General features: G+C 44.6%; 2 protein-coding genes across 5 annotated transcripts in view; one reads left to right on the forward strand and one right to left on the reverse strand.

The window, feature by feature from the left end:
* LOC119187843 (large proline-rich protein BAG6) overlaps positions 1–22442 on the forward strand; it is a 233953-nt gene that overhangs the window by 137109 nt on the left and 74402 nt on the right. For all 4 annotated transcript variants that reach the window (XM_037435931.2, XM_037435932.2, XM_075878767.1 and 1 more), the window contains exon 15: positions 19784–20067. In XM_037435931.2, coding sequence (XP_037291828.1) covers positions 19784–20067 — 284 coding nt within the window. The remainder of the gene's footprint in view (positions 1–19783; positions 20068–22442) is intronic.
* The window catches only part of LOC142776012 (uncharacterized), a 111852-nt gene that overhangs the window by 88492 nt on the left and 918 nt on the right, over positions 1–22442 (reverse strand). The window contains exon 2 of the mRNA XM_075878769.1: positions 8107–8211. Coding sequence (XP_075734884.1) covers positions 8107–8211 — 105 coding nt within the window. The remainder of the gene's footprint in view (positions 1–8106; positions 8212–22442) is intronic.

Below are 22442 nucleotides of genomic sequence, written 5' to 3' on the forward strand. Positions count from 1 at the left end.
AAGGTGAAGAGAAAGACGAAATGGCACTGCGGCATCTTCTCTGGCCGAAATTGTTCCACATTCTCTTTCTCGCCCGCACCTCAAGTTCTTACCATAGCTGTGCGAGGGGTGTTGTAAAGACTGATCATGGTGAGCGAGGATGATGCTGTGACAATTTGAAGCAAAACAATTCACGAGACTCTGTGACTGAAAATCGCCAAGGCACGAAGCCGCAACTGACAAGCATGCCACTGGGCACTCACCATGATTTCCCCGGCGAGTGGCTGTGGAGCCATCGATATTTCTACATGCTCTGAGTATTATGCAAATACACGGGTAGTGGGCATACACCAATAGTATTCCAAGTGTGAGAAGATGATAGCTTAGCGCGATAGTTATGACGTAAGCATCTTGCTTTGCACACACTTGACGCACGCTTATGCAGTCACTACTGAGGACGGGAGATGCTTACTAACAGGGAAAACGTGGCGGCTTTCGTGCAGGTTTGTTTATTTATTCATAGGGGCCTTGCGGAAGAATGTCTCCCTAAGATATCTTAAAATCCTGCTCTAAGAACCAACGCACCGGCCATGGGCGTTTTTGCCACCATAGCTGTCAAAGCAATGAGGAGCTGCTGTGTGCTGTAAGATTCTCATCGTTGCACATCTGCCTCGCCACAAGTGGCGCTGCCCGCTGCTTTCAAAGCGCCCTTTACAGGTCCCAATTGGAGTGTATAGCTACCCTGGTTACGTGCAAGGTCCACATGTCGCTGAGGCGCGGTGTGGTGGAGCCGGCTGCAGAGCTTCTCACGAAAAGGCCACGGAAGCGCATGTTGGCCCAGACTAAGAAGCATCGCAAAAGGTTTTAGAACTGCACACGATATTGTTTTTTCGATGCAAAGTGCGAAAATGCAAGGACATATGCTTGGATGCATATATTGGAATGCCAACCTATGCAGATTGAGGTGGCTCGTGAAAATAGGCTACGCAGGACGATATAGCGAAGGTAATTGTACATTTGAATTTACCGAGATTATTTACATTACAGGCATTCATTTATATAAGAACACCAGCGGGCTCTTATCCCTCCAAAAACTAAAATTTACTGAGAAAAGTAAACGGGTTCACTTGTGTCTCGCGAAAAACCAAGCAGTGCTTCACCGCGCAACATGAGCAGTGAAGCAGGACCTCAGTTTTAATTTTCTGAATAAGAACAATTTGTACAGCATTTATTATTTTTTTATACTGATCCTGGGTCATTTATCTTAAAAATGTATATTCTGAATATTTTTGCATATTGTTTTCATTTGCACTGTTTAGCAGCTGGCAACCAAAAATTACACACTTTTCACATTTTTATTCATTACAAATTATTTTTGTTGCTCTACATCATTTTATTTTTTGAAAGAGCATTTTTTTGTGCAAAATTGAGTATGCTGCAATGTATTCTGAAGTTCTTTTCAAATTGGCAAAAGCTATCTTCCTGAGCACATGAAAAATAGCCATTTTCGCACGGTAATGAAAGAGTTAATTAAAGCATGAAGTATGGTTATAGCAGTGCTGCGCTTGCTGTACCGCGCACGTGTTAGCATCAATACAGCAAGGTTTCTTGGTGCCCGTGATCCATTACGCTAAACTCTGTGACCCTGAGCTGCTTACGTGTCTTTCTGCAAAGCTGTTCATGCTTGAACATGGTCCTGGACAACAAGATGGCAGCGATCGCTGCCCCAGCACGTTCAGGTAGTAGCCTAGTATGATCGGGCCGTAGGCTTAAAGTGGCATACATCACACTCTTGCCTTAATAGATAGCGAGGGATAGTTACTGAGATGAGGCCTTTTTTCACCAGTGATCAGTCATATCGGCATGTCTATTGGTGGTCATAACTTTGCCTTCATTTTTTCTCTACGATTACCTGCAAGGGCATTGCCGCAATGGGGCCAAAGTCGGAACAATTGATCGGCCACCCTCTGCACTTATCAAAATAACTGAAAACCGTTTGGAGCACATTGTGGCATCTGGAAGTTCAGCGGGACCGTAAACTTATATGGTGCAAAAGGCTGTCGTGATGTGCAGTTGGCAGTGTGGCAGCTTGGGCGAGTTGGTATGGCATGACGATAGTTATAGCGCGAGAACAAAACGACGACACAGAGACGAGAAGGACACGAAAGACACGAGTTGGCATGCACGAACCGATAGGCATATGACTAACCACCACGCTTCAACAGTCTGCTAATGCATTAATCTCAGTGAGGCGAGACTCTGTTGGCAATATGTTGCAACCACGTTTTTAACTGTTGGTATGTATAAAGTGTGTACGTATTAGTGAGGTTTGGCTATTTTTTTAACACTTCAAATGAAACTACAGAAAAAGTTTCAAGAGGATCTGAGCATATTCTTACAATGTGGGAACACGATAGTGTGTCCTCCCTCTAGGTAGGTGTTATGGAAGGGTGCTGCAATTCGACTTATCCGAGTTTCGTTACAAAGGTTTAATGCAAAGGCCAGATTGCTTTTTTTTTTCTATGATTTAGTACAACTTATGCGATGTCAAGAACACTACCCTTCTCATATTACCTCATTGAGGTACTCTAAATCACAGCTTCAGAATCATCGGATCATGCAGTGCTAAGACTAAAATTTCAGCATCTACAGCTTACTGCAGCTACGTGTTGTAATATGTGTGGTGGCAGTATTGCAACACCCTGCAGCACTGTCCCCACAGAATTCGACTGCCAACTGATTCGGCAAACATGGGCACACATACTTTGAGTCTGGAATTTATCTGCTACGTGTATTTCCCTCCCCTACTCCACCGCTGCGAGTATTCTCTGCGGCACTTGTTGATGCAGGCGTATGGGAGACGTCACATGTCTTTCTCACACTGCTTTTGCAGATGGCGGTTTAGTGCGCACTTTTGAAAACCTTTCGTGTAATATTTTTGTGTTAATTCTTTTGTTAACGTGCCTATTCAAATCGATCACTAGTGATCGGCGCTTTGGATTGTCAATATTGGCATGTTGAACCTGTTTCTTGTGCACCCAGCAGTTTCTAGTAGTTAGCCCAGCCACTTTCAGAATCAATTTGAATGTGCCCGTTTTGGCAACATGGTTATTTTTGATAGACCATCATGCGAATCAATGTGCATGTGTTATAGGGAAAATGCACTTCGTTGGCGAACTTGACAGTAGTCCGTGCCCCATATGGTGGTACAGTAAAGCAAAGTGCTGTAATCAAATAACCTTTGCAAGTCAAATATCAAATTAAGATGCCAGCAATCTAACAGTGTTGAGCTGTAATAATTGCAAGAAATGTATGCCAGCGATTCAATAGAGCTGTTGCTTAGTCGGGGAAAACTTATTTTACTAAAAAAAATTTATTTTCAAAGTTTTCAAAGGTATGCCACATGCATAAAATGTACAGGTGGCCTTTTCAGCCAGTTTCCAGTAACTTTGGTTTCACTTGCATCATTTTATCAGACACAGGGCCACATCTAGTGTCATTAGTTGCTCCTATGGCGTCATAACATGCGCACCTGCGCTGTAAAAACACGTGCCGCTCGAAACTGTCATGCAACTGCACCAGATTTGAGTGAGAACGAGCTTAGAGTCCGTGAATGACAGAAACCCAGCTTCAAGTTTTGTGGCGACGATGTTTTGCGTCAGCCTGAGACATCCGAAGCTGTTCATGAGTTTGTTTTGTTTATGGCCTCAGGTTGTCTTCTCCGCCGCAAGTGCGTGCTTCCTGACCTTGTGCACAATCTTATAGCTACTCTGATTACGTGTGAGGTCCACACTTCGCTGGGGCGCAGTGTGCTGGCACCGGATGCAGAGCTGCTTCCAACAACAAGGAGGTCACTGGAGCACATCTTAGCCCTGATACGGAGCAGCGCAAAACGTTTTGGCACATGCTATTTCATTCTTTTTTTTTTTTTAAATACAACGTGCAAAATGATAAGAAACATGCTTGCATGCAAAAATAGGAATGCCAACTTATGCGAAGTGAAGTGGCTCATGGAAGCAGGTTATGCTAGACGAAAAAGCGAAGTTCATTAGACATGGTTTATTGAGGTGCTATTCACATCACGGGTATTCATCTATATTTCATAGAAGAAAAGTCTTTCATAGAAAAAAAAGGTTTTTCATAGAAAAAAAAAAGCTGAGAAAGGTATGCCAGTTCACTTGTGTCTTATGAAAAACCAAGCAATGCTTCACCACACGGCACGAGCAATGAAGCAGCACCTCGGCTCCAATTTTCTTTGTCTCTGTGAGTAAAAACATTTTGTATGACATTTATTCATTTTCTATACTACTCCCATGTAATTTATCTTCAAAAATATATATTTTGAATTTTCTTTGTTTTGAATGTGTTAGAATATATAGTGCTTTCCTATTAACTATTTATCAGCTGGCAATAAAAAATTACGCATTTTTCACGTTTTTATACATTCCAAAATATTTGTTGCTCTACAACGTGTTTTTCTGAAAAAGCATTTCATTAATGTAAGGAGTGCTAACACCACCTGTAAAGTCGTTTGCGGCTCGTGGTGCACGTGTCTCGTGCAGAAAGCACATTCAGGGGTCACAATTATCAGTGGTAGGTGATGATGTGCTCGCGAGCGTTTTATCACCATCATCATCATGGTTAGAATGGTAGAGCCAGCGGTGACGCCTAGTGGCAAGCCTTGTTGGCGGAATGGGTGAGATGAGTGGGTTTCTTTTTAGCGGATGGTGGTTGGCGCCAACGGTTGTCTCTGGCAGTGGGTCCTCGGTGCGCGGCACTGCTGGTTGCGCACTGGGGGCCCTCGTGGTAGGTCAAGCATTGGCAAAAGTTGCCTTGTGTGTGTTCTTGTTTTTATTATATTGTGGAGTGTTGTGTAATTTTGGTTAGCATGTTGATCACAATTTATTTATAATGCTTCGGCTGATGAGATCGTCAATCTAAAATTAGTTAAATAAATGTGTGTTGTTTTGGTTCGGTCCGTCCGTGTCTGCTGTGTCCGTTCACTTCAAGAGCTGGCACTCGCCTCTTCGAGACCCCACATTGTGCAAAATTCGGTGTGCTGCAATATTGCTGGATTTTTTTTTCAAACTGGCAAAAGCTATCTTCGAGAGACATAAAAAATGACCATTTTGGTATGGTAACAAAAGAGTTAAAATGTAATTCAAGACATGGCCATCAACCAAACAACTTTTTGCACACTGTAACATTGAAATGCAATTGTTCTGATAGCTGTTGCGTAGTGGCTCCGGTATTGTGATATTTGGTATCACGGCAAGCCGAGATAACGTAATGTTTCACAGATTTAGAGATGTATGAACAAAGTTTATATCACAGGATGGTTCCGTGGCATCGACGGTGCGTTTTTTTGCTGTTGTCATCATACTCTGTTTACAAATGCGTGTGCCTGACAGGGGCTTCTGCTTATGCAGACGTTTGATGTGTAGCGACACCACGGACCCGAGCAAACGGGGGTGTTTCAACTCCCTCCCACGCCTAGCCGTGCGTGGCTTTGTCGTGTCCTGGGAAAAGGGGATCCTGAGGGTTGAGCTGACGCTGGTTGCTTGGACCTTTAAGGCCCCCCAGCAAAGACAACACACACCTTTGGCCCCGGCTTCACATAAACGGCAACCCTGGGCTGACCCAATCAGCAACAATCAGCAGTCGCCTTTTCCTATCTCTCTCTCTCACTACATCTTCGTCTCTCTCTCACTACATCTTCGTCTCTCTCTCACTACATCTTCGTCTCTCTCTCACACTTATTTATCTGTCCTGTCATCTTCTCTTTTTCTGGTTACTTCCGAATTTACTGGCAACGAGGGTTAACCTGGTGTAGGTATCCAACCTCTGGTAATTATAGCAGGTTATAGCGGCGATGCATGGCTGGCGTCTCCAAGTGTTCACTATTCAACCTTGTAGCGTCCCCTTGTTGGGCTCGGTGGTGGGTGGCCACCATCACCGCCGAACTTTATAGTTTTTTATGACAAATAACACGCCTCCCCCCTCCTGATCGCTCCCTGAAAAGGTGGCGCATCGAAGACACATTCATGCTCAACACACCAAAGCCAACCTTCCCAAAATACCACGTTATCCACAGTCAAAACGAAAAGAAGACAGTCCGAGCCATTTCACCTTTCGTGTCCAAATCTCTCACAGAAGCAATAGGCCCATGTTATAAAGTGACAAAGATGGGAAGTGGAGATTTTCTTCTGGAGGTTCGCGACAAAGATCAGTATGATAAGCTGTCTAAACTTGTAGCGTTTGGGAAAACCCCTGTTTCAGTGGGCCCGCACAAGTCAATGAACACTGTCCATGGCATGATTTCCGACGATCTCACTGAATTTTCTGAAAGTGAACTGCTCGAAGGTTGGCAGGACCAGAACGTGGTCAAAGTTCAACGAATCACAATAAAGCGCAACAACAAACAGACCCCTACAAAACACGTAATAATTACATTCGGTACCAGTGACCTACCAGAATCGATTGAAACCGGCTATTGTAAGCTTCGTGTAAGACCATACATTCCCAATCCTTGTCGATGTTTCAAGTGTTAACGTTTCGAGCATGGGTTGCGGAGTTGCAGAGGGCGTGCCACTTGCGCAAAGTGTGCATCCATGCAACACATATCTGGCAACTGCACCTCAGAAACAACTCGTTGTTCCAACTGTGGAGGAAATTACGCTGCCTATTCACGATCATGCCCCACATGAAAAAGAGAAACAAATAGTAAAACTTAATCCTTTCAGCCCTGGATTTTTTATTTTGGTCAGATACACTTTAGTGCGTGTTTTTCTCGTAGTTAGGACCTCAGAAGACCACAAACAAAAAAATTGAGCCACTGATGATACAAGCATGTTCGGATTAATTAATGTGGCATCAAATTAGGTAATTAGGGCCCTGTGATTGGAAAATGAAAAAAGTGGCTTATTTTTTTCTGCTAATCAATGGTGCATACAAAATGGAAACCAACGTCTTACTTTTCAGCCTAATACTCACTGAAACGGCTTCGGTACGTCGTCCCGAAAATGGCGCTTACCCGCCTCAACTTCCGCGCTTCGGCTTCACGGAATACCTCGGTCACGCTTCTTCTTCTTTGTGGCTGCTACCTCCACAAACGTGCCGCATTATTGGTGTCGATTGCAGTGGGGATCATTGAAGTACTATGCCCCCAAGAATGAGCAGTATTGGTTACGTTTCCGAGAGACTAGGGGAAAATTTGTGCGGTGGTGTCAATTGACACCGCCATGGCCGAAAGGGTTGAGGTCAAATTTAATCTGTCACTTCAAGAAACAACTCAATGGTTCGCACTACACAACCAGTCTTTTCCTTCCTTCACCGTTTTGACCTGCCGGGGTGCCGCGCCACACTTTTCTGCACCCGCAAATGTCACACAGTGTGTGGCCGCCGTAGTGCCACCAGTGTCCCCGGCTGGAGCAGCCTGTACTGCTCCACTATTTGAGAAACGGGGTCGGCAGACCCCGGTGTCTGCTGGACCTCGGACCACTGCAAGCGCTGTTAGGTCCGAAAGTTCTGTGAACATGCCTGTCGAGCAGGCACTATCCATCACCTCACAAGAGGTGATGGATACAAGACCCACTCCTCCGGCTCCTCAGACGCCGAAGGAGAGGCTCAACTCTTTGGAGGGCGCCAAGAAAGAAAAACCCCAAATTACAGTGCCCCGAAAAGGCCCTGTAAGGCCCTGTAACCTAACGCAACACATTTGTACACACAGCACAACACATTAAAATGACATGAATACTACAGTGTAACGTCAGAGGACTGCTGAGAAACCTTGACAATATCCAGGAATTTTTACATAAACATACACCTAAAGTGCTGTGTGTACAAGAGACACACCTAAAACCTAAACACACCAACTACTTTTATGTCATTGCCTTCTTTTGCGGAAGGACCGGAATGATGCCATTGTGTCATCCGGCGGTGTTGCCATTATAGTCAATCAAGTGATTGCATGCACACACCTACCACTACAAACATCCCTTAGGCGGTGGCTGTTCGAGCGGTTCTTTTAGTAAGCTCGACACTATCTGCACTCTCTACATACCTCCACAACACTGTCTTGTAAAGCATGAATTCCAGTCCCTCATAGACGAACTTCCAGAACCCTACCTTGTCGTTGGGGACTTGCGCATGGTGGCCTCTGGGGTGACTCTCGCTGCGATGCACAAGGTCGCCTGATTGAACAGTTCCTTTTTTTCTTCCGGTGCATGCCTCCTGAATCGAAAAGAACCAACACATTACAACATCGCTAACAATACATACTCAACAATAGACCTCGGCATGACATCTCTATCACTCCTGCTTCTACTTAAATGGAAGCCATTAATAAGACATACAGTAGTGACCACTTTCCTATTGTTATCAGCACATCAATAATAAATACATGTTCTGCCCAGGTTCCCAAATGGCTCACCGACAAAGCCAATTGGGAACAGTTTAAAAAAATCACTCTTTTAACTTGGGACTGACATGGGGGCGTTAAGCATAGAAGACGCTGTGTGCTATTTTACAGCTTTCTTGGTTGATGCAGCAACGAAATGTATTCCACAAACATGTGGACCGTTGGGCAAACGACAAGTCCCGTGGTAGAATAATGAGTGCTGTGATGCGCGTAAAAAACAAAAGGCATGGAAGTTGCTTAGAGACTTGCCTACAACAGAGAATCTTGTAAACTTTAAGAATGTCAAATCGCAAGGAAGGAGGATGTGCTGACAGGCGAGAAGAGAAAGTTGGCATAAATTCTTATCGGGCATTAATTCATATACAGTTTAGACGAGAGTCTGGAATATGGTTGGTAAGGTGGCAGGATGACAAGCACATTCACTTCCTTTAGTAAACACACAGAGGGAGAGTTTGGAAGACCAGGCTAACAATGTCGGAGCGCACTTCGAACAGGTCTCCAGCTCATCGCACTTTAGTAAAGCGTTCAGACTATAGAAAACCAGAATAGGAAAACGGCGATTAGAGCGCAAACCCACAACACACGAGGCATACAATGAACCTTTCCGTTTGGCTGAGCTACAAGCCTCACTTACCTCCTGCAATAAATCTACCCCAGGCCGTGTGGCATATGAAATGTTAAAACACCTGCCCACTGAAACCCAGAAAGCTCTCCTCTCCCTGTATAATGCGACATGGTCTTCCGGCGAGCTACCCTCAGCCTGGAAGTAAGCTATCGTTATCCCAATTCTAAAACAAGGCAAGGACCCGTCCTCAGTTTCTAGCTACCGGCCAAAAGTGTTAACCAACTGTCTTTGCGAGGTCTTTGAGAAAATGATTAACAGGCGCCTGATGCACTTCCTTGAAACTAATGACCTGCTTGACCTATGCCAGTGCGGGTTTTGAGAGGCTAAGTCTACTACTGACCACCTTGTCCGTATCGAGGCACAAATTCGCGACACTTTTGTTCATAAGCAATTTTTTCTTTCTGTGTTTCTTGATATGGAAAAGGCATATGACACTACATGGCACTTGGGCATATTGCGAGACCTGTCACATTTAGGTGTGCAGGGTAGAATGCTAACAATCATAGAAAGCTACCTGTCCAACTGGACATTCAGTGTCCGAGTTGGCACTGTTTTATTTCGAATATTTGTCCAAGAAACAGGAGTGCCACAAGGAGGTGTATTGAGCTACACGCTTTTTATAGTTAAAATGAATTCCTTGCACCTGTCTCTCCCACGTAATATTTTTAACAGCATGTATGTCAATGATGTACAGATTGGTTGCAAATCGTACATCTCCATGTGCCAACGTCAAGTTCAACTAGGGCTGAAAAAGGTATTTCAATGAGCAGATGAGAATGGTTTTATACTCAACGCGCAAAAGAGCACTTGCGTCTTGTTCTGCCAAAAGAGGGGCCTCCATCCTCGCCCCCGACATTGACCTGCACAGTCAACCTCTGTCAGTGAAGACCGAGCACAAGTTTCTTGGACTAATATTAGACACAAAATTAACCTTCATCCCACACATGTCCTATGATGTCCTATGAAAGGGGGACAAGCACGAAAAGAGTATGTGGAGGGTCTCTGTGAAGGAGCTAGGCTACGCAACTTCAACATGCGCAATTGCTGATGACTCTCACACCTTTCAACTATTTGATGCATACACAGTAGTAAATCTCCCGAAGAACATCCCTAACATCACCACAATTACAAAATAATAATAGACGGCAGTCCTAAAATTTTCAATTCTTCATCTATTGCGGGCAAAGCACTCCTTAACTTTTTTCGTTACCGTATGTTTTGGGATGGTTGATATTGCTGGTTTGAAAAATAATCCAGCATGCAATGAATGCTCTTTCGAAAAAAAAAATATGTTGGAGAGCAACAAAAATATTTTGTAGTGGATAAAGATGTGATAACCGAGTTTTTTTTTTCTTTCTTGCTGTTAAACTATGCGATGAAAAGCACTATATGTGCAAAAATATTCAAAACAAAGAAAAATCAGAATATACATTTTGGAGATAAATTACCTGGGAGTAGTATAAAAAATAATAAATGTCGTACAATGTGTGTTTTTACTCACATGGACAAAGAAAATTGGAGCCGAGGTGCTACTTCATTGCTCGTGTCATGTAATAAAGCACTACTTGTTTTTTGTGAGACGCAGGTGAACTCTTACACTTTTCTCAGTAAATTTCATTTTTTTGGAGGGGGGGGGGGATAAAGGCCTATAGGTGTTTTTATATAGATAGGTGCCTGTGATGTAAATAATTCTTCTTTAAATAAAATGTCAAAATAACTTTCTTATTTTGTCCAGCATTCCCCCTTTCTATGAGCCAGTTTTTAGACAGTTTTGAACAATGTGTGTTTTTTGCAGCACAGCTGCACACCCATGTACATGTGATGCCGCCGCCATAGGACCGAATAGTGACACTAGATGCGGCATTGTCTGATATATAATACAAGTGAAAGCAAAGCAACTGGAAACTGATTGAGAAGGCCACCTCCATACTTTTTACATGCAGCGAACCTGTACAATAATCTTTTTGTAGAATAAATTTTTTCCGACTTCTAGTAACAATTCTCTATTGAATAGTTGGCATAAATTTTTGTCAATTTTTACTACTTAACACTGTCACATTGCGAATCTGACACCTTAATTTGATATTTGACTTTCAAAGGTTCTTTTGATTACAAACCTTTAATGTTACTGTTGCATAACCACAAAGGGCATGCACTTCTGTCAAGTTTGCTAGCCAAGTGCATTTTCTCAATACACGTGCATTGATTCTCGCAAAGGGTTGTCAAAAATCACTATGTTGCCAGAACAGGCAAATTCATATTGATTCTGAAAGTTGAACGGTGGGACTAAGTACTAGAATGTGCTGGGTGCACGAGAAACAAATACAATATGCCAAAACTTTCGATCCAAAGCATTGCTCATAGGTGATCGATTTGAATAAGCGTGGTAACGAAAGAGTTGAGTCCCTTTTGCCATAATACACTGGTGTCGTGCAGAAAATCACACTAAAATTAGGAAAGGGTTACTAGCTGTCACTGGTCAAACACCTGGATCATTAATTACACTCGCACGCACAGGTGGTATATTTGAGAGTGCAAGTATCGTCGTTCAAGTCTAAAAACTTGCTTCACTGGCAATCGTTCAGACCTGGGCATGGAATTGCTGCAGCAATCGGAAACAATAAATAAAAATGTAGCCTTTTTTGCTTGCTAATATATTATATTTTCTGGTGATTTGAATATTTTTGGTGACCCCACGAGATTCATGTCACCAAAGTTGTACTGTATATTCGTTTTAGAAGAATTCGAATACTTTGAGTAGCCAAATTTCAGTGTGAATTGATTCGAATAGCAAACACTATTTGAAAAGTATTCGACAGTTTGAATATTTGCATTCCTTAAGCTGTATGTTTTGACTGCAATAAAACCTGTTGAAATTATGCCTGTACAGTAAAAGCTCATTAATTTATATTTCACGAGACTAGACCGAAATCTCTGAAATAACCGAATTCTAAATTTTTGAAAGTGTCAAGAAAACTAAACAAATGTTTATTACATCAAACACTTCCAGTTTCTTCATGAATACATAAATGGTGTTATGAAACAACTTTGTTCACAATGTGACCGTGGTTCAAGACCGCCCTTTCATAACTCATTTGAAACCTGCTAAGTAAAAATTAACCAGAAATGTTGTTTGTGGCATTAATGTACCGTTCACGCTGATGACGATTGCAGTGTAGACTGAGTGGCAGTGTGAATGCCATTGTCACCCATTTGCATCGCACATTGCAGCATTTCAGAGTCGGCGTACTCAGAGAATTATAAAAATTAACCGGTTTATTGCCACATACAACCAAGTTAACGAGAGTTTGATGGAACTGAGTAACTCACAAACTTGCTATGGGCAGAGAATGTGTCCGAATTATCTTGTAGTGCCTTTGTTTCGGCGTACTTCGTCAAATAGTCGGTGGCTACTACGATCCACTTGTTGCCGGTATCTAATTTTCTAAATTGTTAAGAGTTGAATCGGCAAGCTTTTACTGTGTAGCACAGTATAACCTCGTTACAACAGACCTTCATAGTGAAGAGGATTTGGTCTGTTGTAAAAGGAGTCTGTACAATCCATGTGCTGTTACAACAGACATTTACGTAAACACGTAATGAGTCTGTTATAACAGGAGAGAATTGAAAGTCGCAACACAGTCAAATAACGAATTTATTAAATGTTTTGAAAGAAGCTAGTCAACTTTGCCTGTACTGTGTGGCGGACAGCTTTAGACACTATGCGTGTCTCCATCATGACAAGTGTGTTCATTTCATCTGAAGTCGTGGCCTGTTGTTCAAAATAGTTTTTGAGCCCTTGAATGTAGTCCAACACCTGAGAAGTTGTGACCTCTTCTGTGACAATCTTCATTTTGTTCTTCTGCTTGCTCAGCATTAGGCACTTGGCGAATTTGGGCTACGATCTCTTCATCTGTCAGCTGCTCTGAGCTGACCAGGTCATCATATGCAGTGACGTAATCCGAAAACTGCTGGCTCCCAAAGGCCTCCTCCACAACTGACCACACACCAGGATCTGGTTGGTCTTCCTGGGGCAAGCAGTCTGTGCAGTCGCTGTCAACTCGGAAACCTGCTTTCCTAAAGCAATTCTTTACGATTCCTGGCTGAATCTGCGCCCATACAGTTGACAGCACCTGCACGGCAAATTTCAGGTCACTGAGTCCCGCTTCTGCTGCATGTCAAAAAGCAAACGCTCAGCAAGGCGTGAGCGGTACCGTGACTTCACTGAGTGCACAATACCTTGGTCAATCGGCTGAGCTTTTGACGTTGTGTTCGGTGGAAAGTACGCCACCTTCGTTGCATGAAGCCCAGGAAGCTGCATATGGCTTGAGCAATTGTCCGGGAACAGTATCACATTCCTTTTCTGCTTCACCACCTTGCTGTCAAAATCGAGTAGCCATTTGTTAAAAATATCTTTTGTCATCCAAGCACTTTTGTTGGAGTGCCAGTCCACGGGAACGTGCATATTGTGCATGCACCGTGGTCTTCTCGACTTCCCTATCACCAGGAGTTTTTCTTTCTCGCTCCCGTCCATATTGCAGCAGAAGAGAACGCTAATGCGCTCCTTAGATTTCTTGCCGCCGTGGCATGTGTCATTGCCAAAACAAAAAGTCTTGCCTGGTTTTAACTTATAAAAAATGCCGCTTTCATCGGCATTGAATACATCCCGTGGTGCGTAGCCTTCAAGGTGTGCAGGTAGAACATCTGCTATCCAGTCCGCTACAACAGTGTCGTCGACGCTGGCAGACTCTCCAGAAAGGCACTTAAACGCGATGGCATGCCTAGATTTAAATCTGCTCAGCCAGCCTTCGCTGCACTGGAACTGTGCTTGGTTAAGAACAACGGCAAGTTGCTCCGCGCGTTTTCGTAGCAGCAGTCTGTTAACGGGTATATTTCGCGAACGGGCGTCACGAAGCCACATCAGCAGGGCCTCTTCAACGTCAGGATATGAAGCTTCGCGGAGCCGGAACCTCTTGGGTTGCAAGTCACCTGAGACTTTCTTCGCCAAGACTGCCTCTTTGGCGTTGATGATAGTGCTAACCGTCTGCTTCGACAAGCCGTAGGCCATGGCGACGTCCACCTGCTTCTTTCCCTTCTCAACTTGCTCGATGATATCCAGCTTGTCTTTAAGGGAAATCTGCTTGCGCTTCATCGCTTTGTGACGCACGGCGTTGGCTGATGCGTTCAGCTCCATCGGTTCCATCACACCACGATCACGTCCGCAATGCACAGAGGCCAACAGGATACACAATGACAAACCATGAGGCCAAACAGCCCCAACTGCCCCAATTGAACGAAGCGAAGTACATGGCGCCAGGGCGCCAGCAGCGCCTGCGCCGGGCCGAGCATAAGCGCCACTAAACCTTTTATTCCGAGAGGGGCCGCTGCCAAGCGCATGCTTTCTATTTATTTTTCACTTTGACCACAGTTTTATGCAAGTGGTCACTATTGTCCGTTACGAGTCTAAGATTTTTTTTATCTTTTATCTTTATGTTATTTTGACAACATTGCAATTATTGTAAATTATGGCTCGCTAAATGTAACAGAAGTCGAAGCCAGCCCCGGCAGCCAGATCAATCTAAGCCAAGCGCGGCCTCCCTGAAATGGCTGCCGCTTGTGTTGACATCGCCGGCGTGCTTTTCCCATGCCGCAACTATGCCTAGCGATGCTTGAAATCGGAAACAATTGAATCTCGGATGTCCGTGATAGAAAAGTCCGCTGTAAAGGAGGCCTGACTACCTTGCTGGCGTCACAATTTAGTCAATTATATCCGAATGTCCGTTGTACCCGAGTCCGTTGTAAACGAAGCTCAATTAATGGAAAAGATAGGGAGATCAGCATAACGCCGCGAATTGGTACGTAGTATCCGAATGTCCGTTGTACCCGAGTCCGTTGTAACGAGGTTAATACTGTATGCTAATTTGACTGCCTTGAAGGAGTCCCCATTCAAAGGCTTTGTAACTAGGTTCTGTGAAGGAATGACAATGTGCTTTAGGCTTCCAGTGGTGAGAAACTTGCGGCAACCTGCTCGAATTGGAAATTGCTGTGCCATACTGCTCCAAAAGCATCTTTTTGTCTAATTTGCACCATTGCTGTGCCACAAGGTAGTTTTGGAACCGAAAGTTATGTTGACAGCACGCATCATGAGCGGATATTACGGGATGGTCGCCATCTTGTACATTTGCGCTGCTGCATTTGCGTACTTTTGCTCTACCGCTAAAGTACGGGATCGGCCGATTAATCATTTCGACATCCACGTGGTTGCGGCGTTGCCTTTTCTGGTATCCATTCGCAAAGACAGAAAGCAATGTGGTGACTACCTAAAGACATGCCAGTATGACTTATCGTTGACAAAAAGACCTACGTGTGTGGTGTAGGGCCGCTTTAAGCCCCCTGCACGCTTTTAATAACCGGCGACTACCTGAGAGCGCTGAGGCGCCAATCGCTGCCACCTCAATCGTTGTGCGGGACCGTGTTCAGTGTGCACCGCTCTGCCGAAATGAAAGCAGTTTGCTTTTGTGGAGTGTAGCATTGTGGATCGCGGGCACGGAGACGGCAAGCGTAACACGCTTTCATAAGGTGACCGCCCAAACGCACCTCCGTCTGCTGCCAGGAGCACTAGGGCATCGCTTGTAGAAATCTCGCATTGTCACGTTAACGCAACAGGCTTTTCGCCACATCTGTGCACGGTTTGAAGCTGAGTAGGCGCAAGTGGCTCGGCACAGGTGTATGCTAAGTAGACAAAGCGCTGCGCGCAACTAGCCAGTAGATGATCGGCTCCCTGCTACTGTACCGTGCCTCCTGGCCGCGCCTAAAACCAGCCCAAATACATTGACATGATTGGGGGAAGGGTGTGCAGTGACGAACCTTCGCCCCCCTTCCCCCAAGGGGGAATGCTGCACACGCTTATGTACTTGGTGGTTAATGCATACTACATTAGTGCGTGTTTAGCCACGTTCTGAGTAGGTTCTCAGCATCTATGTACATTTTAACTCCTGTCGTCAAGCTCAACGACACGTTCTTCGGCCTCTCGACAAGCTGGAGAAGCAACGATGGAGGTCGTTCTGCGGTTCTTTGGACCCAAGACAGCCTCTCTCTAAAATCTGGCGGATAGTACGAAGTCTACGATCTTCTCCACAACAAATTTGGCCATTTCATGCGGTGGCTCTACATCAGGGTCGGAGTGAATTAGAGGTAGCCAAGAACTACTGTCGCCTTGTCGTTTCCACCGCTCACACTGTGCCACAACCCAAACTTTTACCACCACTGTGCCCCCGTGTTTCGACGAACGCCTCGAAGTGTCTTTTACAACGCAGGAACTGGACGCTGCAATTTTACTTTCCCGACGCTCATCGGCACCCGGGCCGGACGGAATTACGTACGCTGCACTTTGCCATCTTGATACAGAAGCACGACAGATCCTGTTATCTTACAACACCTCCTGGGAGTTGGAAAATGTTCCAGATAAGTAGAAGTGCATCCGCATAATCGCATTGCTTAAACGGGGAAGTGCCCTAATGAGCTTTCATCTTACCGGCCGATCGCCTTAAGCAGCTGCGTTGGCAAAGTCATGGAAAGGATGGTATTGTCGAGATTAGAGTGGCTCTTAGAGAGCAATAATCGCTTTCCTGAGTTCATGAATGGCTTTAGGAGAGGCCGATCATCCATTGACGGGGTCATCAACTTGGTCTCCGATGTTGAACAGGAAAGATGTCTAGGGAGGTTAGTGGCTGCTGTTTTTCTTGACATTAAAGGCGCCTATGACAATGTCCTACATTATGCCATCCTTGATGCGCTTGAGGATCTAGAAATCGGCGGACGACTATATGCATTGATCGTGAGCTACCTTGGCGACCGTACCGTGTATATGTCAACAAGCGATGGAGATACAAACCATTACAACATTCACCGTGGTGTTCCCCAAGGGAGTGTTCTTAGTCCGACACTTTTTAACATCACCTTGATTGGACTTGCTACTAAACTTCCTGACACGGTGAAGGTGAGCACATATGCGGACGACATCTGCATCTGGGCTTCTGGAGCTACGCGCCCCCAACTGTGTGCTCGACTGCGACGTGCAGTGACCATCACAGCAAGGTACATACGTCGTCAGGGTCTCGCACTGTCAACTGAAAAATGCGCAGTGCTTGCATTTACACGAAAACAAATGACAAGATACCCACTAACTGTGAATGGAACAGAAATTCGTGCTGTTGCGCAACACAAATTCCTGGGTGTTATCCTCGACCGGAATCTATCGTGGTCAAAACACGTCACAGCCTTGAAGTCAAAGCTCAAGAGTTTTGTCCACGTTATTCGGGTTATGGCCGGAGCAAGATGGGGCCCTTCGGAGGCAGCTCTACTGCAACTGTACCTATCTTTATTCGTAGGGTACTTACGATACCAGCATGCCCGTGCTTTCAAGCATGAAGCCCAGTTGTGCGAGCAAACTAGAAAGAATCCAAGCTCAAGGGTTGCGCACATGTTTGGGCTTGCCTCAATGCACATCAACCAAGGGAACTCTCGCCGAAGCTCGGGCTTGTCCAAGCAAAGTATATGTGCTCTACGAGCCTCTTCGAGTCCACCTTCGCCTGTTTATTCGACACAGGCAACATCCCCTATCAGCGCTCCCTGCCAGCCACCGAGACTGCAGTTATTCAAGAGCTATATCACGGCTCGAGAACATCATACCGCCAAGATTCGCTCCCCCACGTATTCCTGAGACACCTCCGTAGCTCCTGCCTAGACCACTTGTCATACTTCAGTTTCCTGGGATTATGAAGAAGTCCCTTGTATCATCGATCGACCTAAAGCAACTTACACTGCTGCACATTTATACTATGTACGACGGTGTGGCGCACGTATCTACTGATGGATCTACCACATCGCGTACCTCCGTCGCAGCCTTTGTCATCCCGCAGATGAAGATAGCTCGACGTTTCAAGATAGATCACAAGACCACATCAACAGCCGCGGAACTTGTTGCTATTCGGGAGGCAATACGTTTCATGTCGACAGAACCCGCTCATAAATGGACGATACTGTGCGATGTTAAAGCTGCTCTTCAAATCATCGATGGCTTCATGAGACAAGGTCTATATCATACTTTATCGATTGAAATTGCAGAGCTTCTTGGCATTGCTACAAAAAATGGACGTCATGTAACATTTCAATGGATACTGCTCATTGTGGCATAATGCAACGAAGAGGCAGACGCTGAAGCTAAGAGAGCTTTAAATAGTGCCCCAGAAGTGTGCATCGCATTTTCTCGACAAGATACTAACATCCTACTTCGACGCGTAATGCGCTACTCCATCTTAGAGCACTGGCAGAAACCAGAACACCAGCACAAGCTGCTGCACAAATGGGACCCAGAAATGAAGTTCGGTGTTCCTCACAAGTTAAATCGAAGCATCTCATGCATTATCCACCGCATTGGCCTCGGTGTGGCTTACACGAGACGTTACACCCACTTGATTGGCTGTAATGACACAGGTCCCAATTGCGGTCACTGTCTGTTGCCAGAAAGGCTCGAACCTATATTTTGCCACTGTCCAGCATATGCAAGCAAACGTCAGCAACTGATATCTTCGATTGGCCAATATATTAGTCGACCATTAACCGATGAAGTTGTGTTAGGTCCTTGGCCTGACGCCGCAGCACACATGTGGTTATACGAGCCGACATCGCTTTCTTAGAAGCCACTGGACTGGATGCACGTCTGTAGAGTTACCCAGCCTAATAACATTTCATCTCTCTACATCACTCTTTCACTCCCCAGTCACCCTTCCCCAGCTTAAAGTAGCAGGCCAGAGCAAACTATAGCTCAGGCCGACCTCTCTATCTTTTTGTAAATAAATTCTCTCTCTCTCTCTCTCTCTCTCTCTCTCTCTCTCTCTCTCTCTCTCTCTCTCTTTTAACAAGGTTTTACTGTAACAAGCTTTGAATGTGTAGGTGTGGGTGTGTCCGTGTGCGCTTGCTATGAACTTCATTCTGTAGCTAGCTTGTTGATGCAATATCTCTCACTATCTTAGGTCACCGCTTCTGTACATAATCTGTTTTGTTTATTTTTTGTGGTTATATTGTGGGCTTGCTGCTTCTGTATAATTGACAATGTAAACTGAGAATATTAAATTAAATTAAAACTAAATTTTCTTCCTCTGTGTTTATCATGAAAAAGCCCATGTGTGCTCCAAACACAGAGGTAGCTGCTCCAAAAGCAGATTTTGCCTGCTCCAGTGGCTGCTCCAAAATGCTGGAAGGCATTCCCACCACTTGGCTCCTCATAGGCACAGCAATTCCACTCCTGCACCATAGTGTTCCTCATCGGATTTACTGCACCATCCTGATAATATCGATGTACATTGCTACAAACTCCACCAGAGTCACGTGTTTGACAGTGTCACCGCAATGGTACCTTGGCACCTGAAAGCATGTGCATTTGATCTTGGACCAGGGATCAAAGCCAAGGACCAAAGATAATTCTGTCAATATCACTCTGCTTGCGGTGCAGTGTTCATAAATAGTACTTTAAACTAGTGATATCATATATGTAGCACATGGGCCTTATTTGGCTTGCAGACCTGTTAGTTCAGCTGCACCTAGATGAAAATTCTTCTGCTCCAGAAATTGCTTCAAATTAGAAGTCCATGGTAGCATCACTTCAATTAGTATAAATATCCCTATTAAAATGGGTCTTTTAGCTCTTGAGTCATATTGGATACTACTGTGAATTATAAACATTGACTCTTGTGATGCAGGCTCTGGAAGCTCCCAAACTCGTGCTCAAACAACAGGGGCAGCAACAGTGACCACATCATCAGGCACAACTGGGACACGTGCATCCCCAGGACCGTTCAGAGGCCTAGCCCCTCTTAGCTTTCCATTGGGCACAGCTCTTGGGAGTGCATTGGGCAGCTCATTTGATCCTTGCCTTCCGTGCAATTCTTTCTGGACACACAGTCAGGGTGGCACAGCTTACCTGGTGGGCAGCGGAGGTACTCCCAGCCAAGGTGCACGGGCTGCACCACAGGGGTCTACGCAGGTAAAGTCTTCATGCTTGTTGTTGTCAGTGCCTGATTACCCTTAACTCCTTGAAACACTCTCTGCCTCTTACTGTAATAATCCTGACACTGTTTTTCATTAAGGCTAATGAACCATGCCCTGTAAACCATATTATAGCCACACTATAATGTGGACACAGCATTTTCTATTTTTTTTTCTTTTGCTGCAATGGATGCAGAAGTGAGTAAGGCCACCTCTTAACCGCTCATCATTGACCACTAATCACTGCATACTGCAATGTCTTTCAGCATTACTATGAAGTAGACTTCTGCGAATAGTGAATTTTAGGTATGAAGCGAATTGAAAGTGAATGGTGATTTGGTTCAAATAATTTCGTATCAGATTTGAATAGAATATATCGCATATTGTAAAGAAAAATGGGCACTTTGGTCATGATACAACTAACCTGCACAATATCTTTTTAAATTTGAAAGAAGGCCCGAGCAACTGTCATTTTTTTCGTGGTTCAAAAAAACTGGAAATGACTTTGAATAGGAGCAGGATTTTGTCGGTAAAATGCAAGTGATAACCTTTAAAGTATGTTAAGTTTTAAAATTTAGCTTAGAGCATATAAGCCGTTATACCAAGCTTTTAAACTTGGAAATTATAAATTGATATGAGGATAATATTGCTACGATACTGAGGGAACGTGTGGTAGACCGGCCATTCATTCTTAGAAGTGGGGCTTTGAGACTTTGCGGATTTCTCTTGGATAGGTGTTTTCACGGTGTAGCATCTTTCCACTGCAGTGAAACGGCTTATACAGGGAGGTTACATGCGGACTACAGTAGAATCTCGATGCTAATAATTCGAATGGAGCACGTTAAATATTCGTATGAACCAAAAACAACTTAAAGCTGATATTAATGATGAACAAGAAGTTTATTGGCAACTACTCCTTGCTGAAAAAAGTCTGTGATGCTTTTTTGAACTTTCCTGTCTTCACCGTCTCTTTATAAAGTGCCGCGGTTTCCTCACTCGTGCTGCTGGCATGGCGTGTTCACAATACACATCAGAGAGAAAGTGGACAAACTCATTGGAAATTGCCTCGCCTTGCTGAAAGTGGCTGGAAAACCGCGCCGCGAAGTTGACTTAAAAAAAATCGGTCCTGGAGAATTCACAGTGGAGAATTCATGTGAAAACGCCAGAGCAGCCAGAAAACCACGTCCGTGCCTGTCGAAAACGTTCACATTCGTTCTGCCCCTCGTACATGCCATCGCCGCTTGAGGATTCATTTCATTTTGCCCATTTCCAGAGCATTAAATTAGTCCTGGAGAGTGCACAGTGAAGAGTTCAAGCAAAAACTCGAGAGCGGCCAGAAAACCACGTCCGTGCCTGTCGATAACGTTCACATTTGTTCTGCCTTTTGTACATGCCACTGCTGCCGGAGCCATCGCTGCTTGAGGATTCATTATATTTTGCCCGCTTCCAGAGCATTAAAGGTCATACCGAGTTCTAGTTCTGCATGCAAAAGGCTGCAAAGAAACAGTTAATGTCTTCACAGTTGTTGTTTCGGAAGATACGCCAGCAGAAACGACACGAGTGGACGCACCAGCAGTGGCAGCAACGAGTTCAGCCTGCAATGCAAAAGCGAGACTTGTTAGGACATGCTTACTCGCTACTGCTGTGCTTTCTTCTACTTCCAGTGTTCTCAGCGATCATAGTGTAAACCACGTTCGATGAGCGCATTCTTCTCAAGGCCATGAGCTTTGACGTGCTGCAATGGGTAGTTCGCGATACACCGGTGCGATCCGCCACCGGCATATTTGCTGCCATGTTGAATTTTTGGCTGGTTGTTTAAATCGGGTTGTTTGAGCGCTAGGGCAGCTGGTGTAGCAAAAGCCGGGAAGCAAAAAGGCGATATGCTATCGCGTGGCATGAAAATCTGTCTCGGACCGATTTTTTTCGCCTTGGCCTCGCGGCGTGTTTTTCGCCTATTAAAGCAAAGAAAATCTGCCGCATTCAGTTCTTTCAAGACCAAGAGTGATCAAGCCTTCCTCCCACAGACAAGTAGAGTTGCATCACTTGCCTGCAGCGGTCAATCGCACATTTATTATCTGCAGATGCTGGGAAAACTGTTTGTGTAACACCGAATCACGGCGTATTTTATGTAATTTAATCCACCCAAAACAACCTTAAAATTCGTATGATCATGAAAGTCTCATCAATCGTAATCGCATCATCGAGATTTTAGTGTATTATACATCTATTCGTTCATTTTGGATACTTCAAAAGTTAAAATAAATTAAATTCTAATCGAAACAACTTCAAATACTGTAATATTTGTTCAAATATTTGTACAAGCCTACTATGTAGGAGCATATGATACTTGTTAGTTTGTTGTTTCACTTCTAT

Source organism: Rhipicephalus microplus, chromosome X, assembly GCF_043290135.1.
Source record: "Rhipicephalus microplus isolate Deutch F79 chromosome X, USDA_Rmic, whole genome shotgun sequence".
NCBI classification, from domain to species: Eukaryota; Metazoa; Arthropoda; class Arachnida; order Ixodida; family Ixodidae; genus Rhipicephalus; species Rhipicephalus microplus.